Raw genomic sequence first — 10,825 nt, 5'->3', positions numbered from 1 at the left:
TACTCTCAAAATTAAGCCTTTTTCCATTTTATAACAATTAAAAATACTTGTATAAAAATTTTTATAACAAAATTTCATAAAGATAGCGTCACATAAATTTTATGTATTTGTTATAATTAATAATAGAAAAGTTATTTTTTNTGGAATATGAGAAATTCAGAATATATATTAATTTAATTTAAAAGATTTCAAGGGTCATAGAGACGAAACAAAGGACTTTCCATTAAAAAATGGACGATTGATAATCTTAGTTTGAACTACTTGGTAGATATGCTTATTATTATATAATAATATTTAATCACTTTAAAATAAATATTACGGCTTGATTATTGATTTTAATTACACGATTTAAAGTTTATTTTTCAAAAGTTTCTATCAACAAATCCTATTATTAATATGTAAATATTGTGAATGAAATTAAACGTTCGTTATTGTATTTAATTATACCGTATATAACAATTTATAATAACTAACGCCATCTGTCGTTCGAGTTTTGCAGCTTTTATTTCGAACGGAAGTTCGAGATCGAGATTATCATCAATGGTGCACGTGCAAACGTGCTATGTAAGTGTATGGGCGAGGGAATGTAGGAAAGAAAATAATTCTTTACTTTGTTATTATGGATTATAAATAAACTACCTCAGATAGAAATGGTTATACACCAACTTATGAATGAGGTAATATCAATTTTTCTTTCTTTTTTTTTTTTAAATATTAATAGGATTATTTTAAATATTAATGTTCATCCTTGAACTTTTATTGTGATTACTTCCTTTTCGCGAATGTGTTTAAAACTTATCATTTATAGTCGTTCATTTTTCTGTTTTACTTTCTCAGTCGAAAGTATAGAAAATTAAAATTAATTTTTGATTCATTTTTAATATCCTAGTTTACCTTCAAATTTCTATTGAATGCATACCTGTTACACTTGTTTGTATAGTAATATCTAATTTTGTAAAACGCATCATCATTGGCCTACACAGTTAAATATTTCAATTTCATTTGAATAATAAAACAGTTTAAAAGAACTGTTTTTTTATTTTATTATTAATGTAAAACGTACGTAAACAAATTAAAATTGAATATTTTTAAAAAAGGAAATGATTAAAAATTATATTCTCGTTATACTCCAAACACAATGTTCTTAGGATCAATATTAATTTTAGAATTAACTAGAAATTATTATTATTTTGTAATGTTTTTTTTTTTTTAGAAATAAATTATCTAAATCACAAGTAAAATTGTTATATAAGTGATTTTATTGTAATTAGAATTTCAATTTTTATTTAAATTATAAATTTAAGTAATAGTAATGCATTGAAATTTTTTGTTAAAATTTCTTATTTGAATAATTCAAATATTTTAAAAAATTTTATAGTANTTTTTTTTTTTTTTTTTTTTGGAAAAACATTATTTTAATGAAAAACAAATGTAGATGTTTTCATTTTTTAATGATTTTCATCAGAAGTCATTAAGAAACTGGCCATTAATTAATTACCTGAACAAGTTTTGAGCCACTTTTGACTGCTATTTGACTTCCCTATTGTGTACATTAATGAACTTCTGCAAGTCTCTTTCCCTTTAGGCCCACCAGTGGTCAATTGACCTTTGTTCCCTGAACACTGGGAGTTTGGTCGTGGGCTTGCTCCTCACTTGGACGGGCTGGTCACGTGGAGTTTTCCAGGTTTTCTGATGTCTGTAACGCCTAAGTAGGGGCCAGTTTCCTTTAAAAAGACCTCCCGGAAGGCATTTTCCTAGGCAGATCGCCCAAGTGTTGCGTTGCCATAACTAAACAAACAAACAAACTTTCCCTTTAATTACATGTACAATGGTTTGTGGATCTTCGATATTGAAGAAATTACTTAAAAAGTTCTGCAAATATTTTCTAGATGATAGTTTATTCATGACTAGTAAATAGGCTTATAAGGGTAAATAGGCTTATAAGATAGGGTGACCGACCGCCTGTCTCTTATTTCCAAGGACAGTCCTCATTTTGTTCCAGAAAGGATTGTCCATTTTTCATTTCCTTATGATCACAGTTTTTCCACCAGAGGATGTGTCCAATGTCTTCATGTTGCCAGATAACTTTTTTATGAAGTAACCAATTTTTTTGAGGAGATGCCAAAACAGAGCCAAATTTTAAAACAAGGACAAAAAATATAGCTAAAAATGTGCTTAAAGTTATAGTTATAAAGTAAAAAACAATTAGAAGTAAAAAATTATAAACCTTATTTGAGGAGAGCTATTTGATTGAAGTGAATGACCTCAATCAAAATTAAAATGCTTAGGTCTCAGCCATGCATAGGTACTGTACAGTACTCATTTGACAATAGTTATACACAAAGGCTGCTACTATGTAACCTAAAAAGTGATGATTGACGTGTGTTACCAGATTTGCCAAAAAAAATATGGTCACCCTATTGTAAGAACAAATTTATACGCTACTGATATCATTAAAGAAAGTCCATGTAGACAATGCCTCAAACTCTGTCCCCTTATTGTATATAATATAATGATTTAATCTTTTCAATCTCACACTCTCTCATAAATTGTACATAATTAATGAGCACTATGATTACAGACACTGCTATATATATATAGGTAGAAAATACATCAAAAACACAATTTTATCATTTAATTTCAAAGGTTATTATATGTTAAAATTAATACATTATTAGTATTTTTAATTTATTTTAATGCCATTTCTCTTGCTTTTATCTGATATCTGATGATTTAGAAGAATCATTTGCTTTAACATTTATTGTATTATTTAATTTTGGCTTTATTATAGTATGTTATCTATCTCATTTTACTTTTATAAATTGAAATAGATAACATATTGTTAATTTTAATGTGTTCTGCTTTTGTAAAGTAACATGTTGTATATTGAAGCTTGCAAAATAAGATATTCTATATTGATTCATTCATTCTCACTTTAAATATATCATAGCTATTTTTATATAAAAGGATAAGTTATTTCTGATGATTAAAATAAATCAAATTAAGTGAACAAAAAATGAACATGTTTCCTGTATAAAATTGAAAAATCATGGTTATTTCTTTTTATTCTGGTATGACATGCACAATTTTAATAAATGAATAGATTTATTAATAATTAAAAATTATCTAAATATTTTTACATACAATAAATACACATCTCCCAAATTTCTCACTATTTCTCAAACTATACTCAAATTTATTTAATTTTTTTTTCATATTTAAATTCACCTGTACAGTATTTGAAGTTTTGAGAATATTGACAAAGATTGATGTGTCATTTATGAAGTTTAAATATATTGATTTAATAGTTCCTTCAGCATTTTCATATATCTGATGTGTCCTTTACTTTATTATTCAAGTTTCTAGTTTACGCATAGCTTTGTGTAATTTTTATGTGGAATAAAGGTCAAGCTTTCTTTTTGGCAAGTAAATGACTGTAATAAATTTAAACAATTTACTTGATTATGTTTAAGAAATAATCTTTCTTTTCAACTTAAATTTAAGTAAGTTAACTTGTTCTTTAATATGTAGAAATTAGTGCAAAATACTAAATGGAATATTTAAATGATACATTAAAATTTTCTAATATAATGATATTAAAAATTATATTTGATGTTGCATTTATTGTTTGTTTCAAACTATAAATGTAGCATATTTCATTTTATTAAATCTTATTTATGTATTTACCAAATTTTTTTTTTTTTTTTTTGAAATGTGAATTTTGTAAGCAAAAATTATTTAGGAAATAATTAAAGAACAGTTAAACAGCATCATTTTAACAGGGGGACAAAAATTTATCAATTTAAATATTTTTGGACATTTCTCTATTCATTTTCAGAGTTAAAATAAAATGCTACAAAAAAATTAATTTTTTAATAAGAAATGTAGAAAATTTAATAATGGAAGAGTAGAGGACAATTAGGTAATTAGCAAAACCAAAAATAAATAGAATCTAGAATGTGTATTTATAATCTCTTACAAGTACAGAGATGATAGGCCTATTAGTTAAACAGAATTTTATATTATTTTAAACTTAAAGTTGTATTTAAAGCTTTGTTTTAAAAGTGAAATTTTCAAAAACAGTTATATTTTATAAGATTAGATTTAGAAGTTTAATTTATCCAATAAATTAAATATTTGAATTTAAAAAATTATTCACAGTAAGATCTTTTAGAGCCAACTGAACAATGTTGCTTTTTGTTTTTATGTTGTATTATTGTGTATTCTACAATATATTTCTAAGGATGTATATGGAAATGCTCAAGATTATCTTTTTTAATTATAATTTTTTAACTTTGTAAAATTAGTTTAGATGGTTAAATTTAATGTTTTTTCATAATGGATTTTATTTGATATTTCCTAATTCATTTATAAGTTTATAGAGATAATGTTTCTCTTTCTAAATAAGAAAAAGCTATGGAATTTTTTGTGAAGTTAGAAAGCTTTAATTTTCTCTATTTCAAAATAAAAATTAACAATTAAGCAAAATTATCACTTTTTTAAATGTTCCAGTAAATAATTTAATATCGTAAAAACGTTTTCGATCGTCTTTAACGATCTTCATCAGTTAAATAATAAAGTAAAAAGAACATTAAAGAAATAGAACTTAAATTAAAATTACGAAAAATAATAACTGCGCATGCATTTGTGATGATGTGCACTTAAGGGAATGAATACAGAAAGATAGGGATATAAGAATATAAAAAATAAAAATAAAAACCTTGACAGAATCGCATTAAAAATTAATGCCTCGTAAAAATTACAGTTTATCTTCATAAAATGATTTCCATGCTGTAGATAGAGTCTGGGTGTCCCTATGATTGATACAAGAAGGTTTCCCTTGGGCTTTATAAATCTCAAGCTTTTCAAGATGTCTGATGGAGTGCTTGTTAGACGTGGGTCTAATGATGGAAGCTTGGTCCCATATAACCTCAATTCCTTGCTGGTTGGTGTAAGATGCTAAAACGGTGCTATCGTTGTTCTTTCTAATAGAGTATTTATGTTCTTTGATTCTTTGTTCCAATCTTCTCACAGTAGTGCCTATATAAACACTATCTGAATCAAGACGATGGTCTTTGGTTGGTATGGAATAAATGCCGGAGGTAGCAATCTGGTTGTCATTCTTTTTGTCGCATGACAGTAATCAACTATCATCCCTTCTTAAGAAAAATGATGAACGATATTGCGAACATCAATAATTTATGGATTGTTTATTGCCACAATCCTACAGTATACAAGTTACTGAGAAATGACAATTTAATATAAACAGAACACATTTTTTATCGAATGTTTTTTTGTTGATATTAAATATCTGCTTTTGTTTGATATATCATAAAATAATACATAATCATAAATAGTGATAATAAGTATTTCTGTAAGTGTAATGTATTCAGTAAGTATTCATATATTCAATAATTAATACCTAATCTCTAATTGATAAATTAATAAAAATTTTTACATCTAACATGCACACACGCACACACACACAATTTGGAGATATCTTTTTTTTTTTGTAGGTAATCTAACAGACTTTTACATTGTTTGCAAGAAATAAAAATATAAATGTTTGCTATTTACATTGTATACAGAGATGGAGATAATTTAAACTAAAAAGTGTTTTGAAATATGAGAATAAAATTTATTAGTCTTTAATTGAATGATTGATGAATGATATTTATATAATAGTTAAATACAAAAAATTTGTTAGCATAATAGAAGGGCAAATTACTATGTTCTTCAGAGAGTTATTTTTTGAATGAAATAATAGACTCATTCACTAATTTATTTTTCATATACAGTGATACCCCGAACTTACGCGATAGGTGGGACCAAGCGATAACCGCGTAAGTCGGGGTATAATTTCGCAATTTGTGTAAAATCCAAGTCGGATGTATGTAAGCTAATAAATGTTCTCGTTAATCTTATCTCGTCTTTTGATTCGTTCACGGTTACAAGAAATCACCATATAGAGTCTCTCAAGTCTCTGTAGATATAACAAACACAGAAATAAATAACACAAAATAAATTGTAGCTATGCGTTGATTCCGTGCGACACATCAGAATGTGTAAGCTGAACAAGTGTGGGGGAGTGAGTAATCAAGAGCTGCATGCCGCTCAAACAAAAGATGAATCGACGAGATTTGAAAATCGTGTAACTCCGGGTTTGTGTAAGTTGAGGTATTATTGTATTTTACATAATAGATCATTCACTTTTTTTACATCAAGATTTTTGTGTTGATTATGTATGTGTGTATATATGGTTTATGGGAAATTTCAGAGCAAGGATCCATATATTTGGCTGTTTTTTTTTTAACACAAAATGTCTTCTAACTGTAACACTGTGTTGAGTAATAACTGTCCACAAAAAACCTTTATCAGTGTTGTGTTCGTTACAATATCCACTAATGTTTTTGACCTCCACCGAGGTCTTCTTCAGGTGCTAACTAAGCGTTGTCTCCCCTTGACCGTTAGAATAATGTCATCTGCGCAATATTTACAACTCTGACGACATCATTCTAATGGTCAAGAGGAGACAACACTTAGCACCTGAAGAAGAACTCAGTGGAGGTCAAAAAAAAATTTTTTTTTTTATAGTTGTGATGCCTTGTTTTGTTGGATACAAACTGTATATAAAAAGTTTTTTAAAACATTTATCAGGTTATCAGGCAGGAAAAATCATTTTAACTTATCTATAATCTTCAGTTTTTATTAAGTAAGAATTTTGATGTGATAGTTTTTTTTCTTATTTTACAGTTATGCATAACAAAATTTTAAATACAGTGATACCTTGTACTTCAAACAACTCTAACTGTGAACACTTCAGAGTTTGAATGCTAAATTTGACAAAAATTTGTCTCAAATTTCAAATAATGTTTCAGAGTTCAAACTGTGCATGCACTGAAAAAATGTGCTCAAACCATAAACACAAGTCATCTCTTGCTCTCACATTGTGCTTGTAGGTTTTCCATGCTTTTTCGCTTTGCTTTTGGTATGTTTGGTTATATAGCCTATATTGTGTGTTTTTCATCAATTTTTAACAATTTCTTCCTGCAGTTTTTCTTTGTTGACATTGTTTGAATGCCCTGTACATTGTTTATCTGTTAATTCAAAATTTCTTGAATAGAACTTTTTAAACCACATTTTCATATTCAAAGCTTAGGAACATCTACTCTTTACACATTACAAGCCTTTTTTTACTGTTTGTATAGCATTATATCCTTTTCAAAATTCATAAAGAGTAGCATCCCAGATATGCTTTTTATCTGAAGACATTTCAACTCTATTTTATTCAAACAAAATGTGAAATAAAAAGTTTAAAATAAGTTTTTAAACAAAGAATACAATTTCTTATTAATAATGATGTGTTAAATTTGAGTAGTTATAGTATTGACAATTGAAATTAAAAAGGAACTTATTGCAAAACATAAAAGTAGTACATGGACAGAGCAGTGAAATAAAGGACTGTCCTCTTAAATAAAGGACGTATGGTCACTGTAAGCATCCCAGATATGCTTTTTATCTGAAGACATTTCAACTCTATTTTATTCAAACAAAATGTGAAATAAAAAGTTTAAAATAAGCTTTTAAACAAAGAATACAATTTCTTATTAATAATGATGTGTTAAATTTGAGTAGTTATAGTATTGACAATTGAAATTAAAAAGGAACTTATTGCAAAACATAAAAGTAGTACATGTTTAAGATGCTGAAGTCAACAGTGTGTAACCAGTAAATGCAATTTTCATTTTATTATACATTATTTACATATTTGATTTATTGTTTTCAGGTTTTAATTTATTATTAGAGCATGCAATTATCTTAATATTACATTAAATAATGTGTGTTTGCAGTTTTAAGTTTATTGAAATTGGTATTGTTCAGAGTCAGGGAATGAATGAATTCACTTTCCATTATTTCTTATGGGAAAAATTGCTTCGGACTTCAAATAATTTGGGGTTTAAACGATTTCCTGGAATGAATTAAGTTCAAAATACAAGGCATCACTATATAGGGTGGCCCTTATTTTCTGATTTTTAAATCCATGAGATGCACTCCCTAGAATGGTTCCATTTATAATGAAACTAATCTGTGTCAAAATTCAGCCCAGAGGGATGAGTGTAAGTGGTGCCCCAAAGACTTTGAAGTTTTGAAAGTAATATATCCTTTATTTTATATGTATAATTATGTGACCTTTCGGGTCGGCACCTCTTTGGTACCCTGTCAGGATTGACACCACCGTGTTTCGAGAAACACGGAAACCGAGACGGCGATTACGTCACGCTGTCGAGCGAGCGGTCCCGTACGTGGTCAGACGGATTCGTAATGTCGATTCGAGAGACAACATTGGAAATGACTCAAATACACTTAACAATTAACAAGGGTTTATTTAAAAATCTATTGGAAAAAGGATTGTCTCGGAGAGAGAGAGTTCACATACGATTCGCGGGATGATAAATACCTTTGGTAATAGGTCCCGGTCGGGTCTTGTTGAATCGGAGAATAAGAGCTTCAGTTATGGGGTTTTCAGGATGTATCCAGTTCTGATGGGTATTTTTCGTTATCCAGGCGATGCACTAACACACACACAGAGAAAAGTTTATCCTATGGCGATTAATTCGGATTAATTAATGGATGATAATTGAAGGGAGGACGACTTCTTTCCTCTCTGAGGACTAAGGCAGCGACTAACTCTTTTCGGCCGTCTCTGATGATATTCACGGACGATTTCGGCTGTGCAGAGGTTAATAGTTCACGAGAAAGCGTCATGTTGCTTTCGAGAAAATGTAACGGGAGACTTTCTCAGGTAGCTAAGAACAACAATTGTTGCATAATTCGCGAAATGTTATTATTAAAGACTATTTCAAATATAAGAATTTCTGCTATCTCACAATTATACACTTTGTCAATTTTAGAGCAGAACACTTACATTGTTGTACTATACAGTACATATCCCAAATCAGTCTTTCCAGTACGTGCAGGCATGATGGCATAATTTTGTCTTGAAATTTAAAACAATAATACTAATAATTATTATGGTAATTATTTATTATCTGTAACAGAAACTGCTTTTGTCCTTCATTTTTGGTCAAGATATTGTTGTATTCCTGTATTAATTTTACACCATATTCTGCCACATCAGTCGTTACTAGTAAAGTCAAAGATATGGAAAGCTTTATTTGTAGTGTATGTTTGTTTCTCACTTGTTAGGATCCAAGTTCAAAATTTGAGCTAAAATTTCAAATTTCAAAAAGGAAGTTCATGGTTTTGGAGGTAACAAATTGACTTAAATCTTGGAACCATATGTTCTTTACATTCTTCTCGTTGATGATAAATCTCTTGTTACTGCTGTTCATTTTATAATCAGCAGATCTCATAGTTTCAGCCATTTTCAGTTTGTTTCCTTGCATACATGCATCTAACAAAGAATGCAGTTTGCATGCAGTTTGTCTAGGCATACATGCATCAAATAAAGAAACAGCTACTATTTCAGGAGCCAAATACCATAAATGGTCACAAAACTTGTATAAAGCCATCTGGGAAACTTGAATGTCTGGATATTTTGTCAATGCTTTAAAGAACAAAAAGTCATTGCATAGTCCTCCCACACCATTTGACATCTGAACCAAGCTTTAATGTACAGTAGAACCTCGATTATCCGGACTAATGGGGGATGAAGGTAGTCCGGATAAGGGAAAATCCGGATAATCGAAACAAATACTTTAATTTGTCTTTTAATGATAACACAACATGTTTTTTTTTCGATGACATATCGGTAATATTAAAAGTGAATACTGTATTTAAATTGTGATCAAATTTTCAAGAAACAAACGTTCGTATTGAATTTGGACTACTACTGACCAACGCTAACAGACTACCTATTGTTTAAAAGGCCCTCTGGTGGCGCAAGAAGACGGATTTTATAAAATAAAAAGCAGTTGAAACTGCATTTTATGAATAAAAATTTGACAAACTATTTATCGTTTTATGACGAGTAAAATTTTTTTGTCGCGTTCACGGCTTTTAAGTAATGCATAAACCTTCGAGGCGTGAGGCCCTTCGGACCGCGAGGCATAAGCGGTGGCCCACGTCGTCCATGCCTTACGCCGCCCTTGGTCATAGAAATGATGTAATTTGAATATAAATTATTTATAAATACGTATGTCAAGTTATATTTTTATTACTACGTAAAATATATTTAAGAGTTTATGACCACTGTGCTGGGTGAGACGTTGAAACAAAAAAGTTATGCATTCCATCACGTACATAAACAGTGTCGTAATTCACCAAGTGCAAATCAGCAAATTTGTAAAATTTTTGTTTATTTTGAACAATCCGGATAATCAAAAATCCGGATAATGGAGGTCCGGATAATTTAGGTTCTACTGTACTTGTTTACAATAAACAAGCAGAAGTCTCTAAGTGCTTGTTCTGCATCTTTCAAATGAAATTGTTTCTGAAACAAGAATATTTTAAAGCTGTATATTGCTTTTGACATCCACTTGACATGATGGAAAGCATCTGGGCAATGGAAAGGAGTTTTATGTGGTGGATTCCTCCATGAAAAATTACAGTGGTCTCCAGATTTCCTTGTAGTGATCTTTATGTTGCCTTTGTTACAAAGAACTTAAACAGAACTGCAATACTCGGTCACGAAAGTCATGAACAAATTATTTCACGTCATCTGCAACTCAAGTCTGAAATTTTGACATATCAGACTTGAGTTGACACATGGTTTGTCATTGATCTCTGAGTCATTTGGAAGAGTTGTACATCTAGACCAGACATTACTGGTGCAAACTTTACATGTAACATGACTCTTAGTACC

General features: G+C 29.3%; 1 protein-coding gene across 1 annotated transcript in view; it reads left to right on the top strand.

Moving 5' to 3' along the window:
* Positions 1–497: 497 nt before the first annotated feature.
* Positions 498–10,825, top strand: part of LOC111620394 (serine/threonine-protein phosphatase 6 regulatory ankyrin repeat subunit A-like) — a 181,244-nt gene continuing 170,916 nt past the window's right edge. The window contains exon 1 of the mRNA XM_023362308.1: positions 498–677. Within this exon, the coding sequence (XP_023218076.1) occupies positions 651–677 (27 nt within the window). The 5' untranslated portion in view covers positions 498–650. The remainder of the gene's footprint in view (positions 678–10,825) is intronic.

This window comes from Centruroides sculpturatus, unplaced genomic scaffold (genome assembly GCF_000671375.1).
Source record: "Centruroides sculpturatus isolate CEXI.00-Female unplaced genomic scaffold, Cexi_2.0 scaffold209, whole genome shotgun sequence".
NCBI lineage: Eukaryota > Metazoa > Arthropoda > Arachnida > Scorpiones > Buthidae > Centruroides > Centruroides sculpturatus.
Note: the sequence above shows the minus strand (reverse complement) of the source record. Positions and strands in the feature narration are given on the sequence as shown.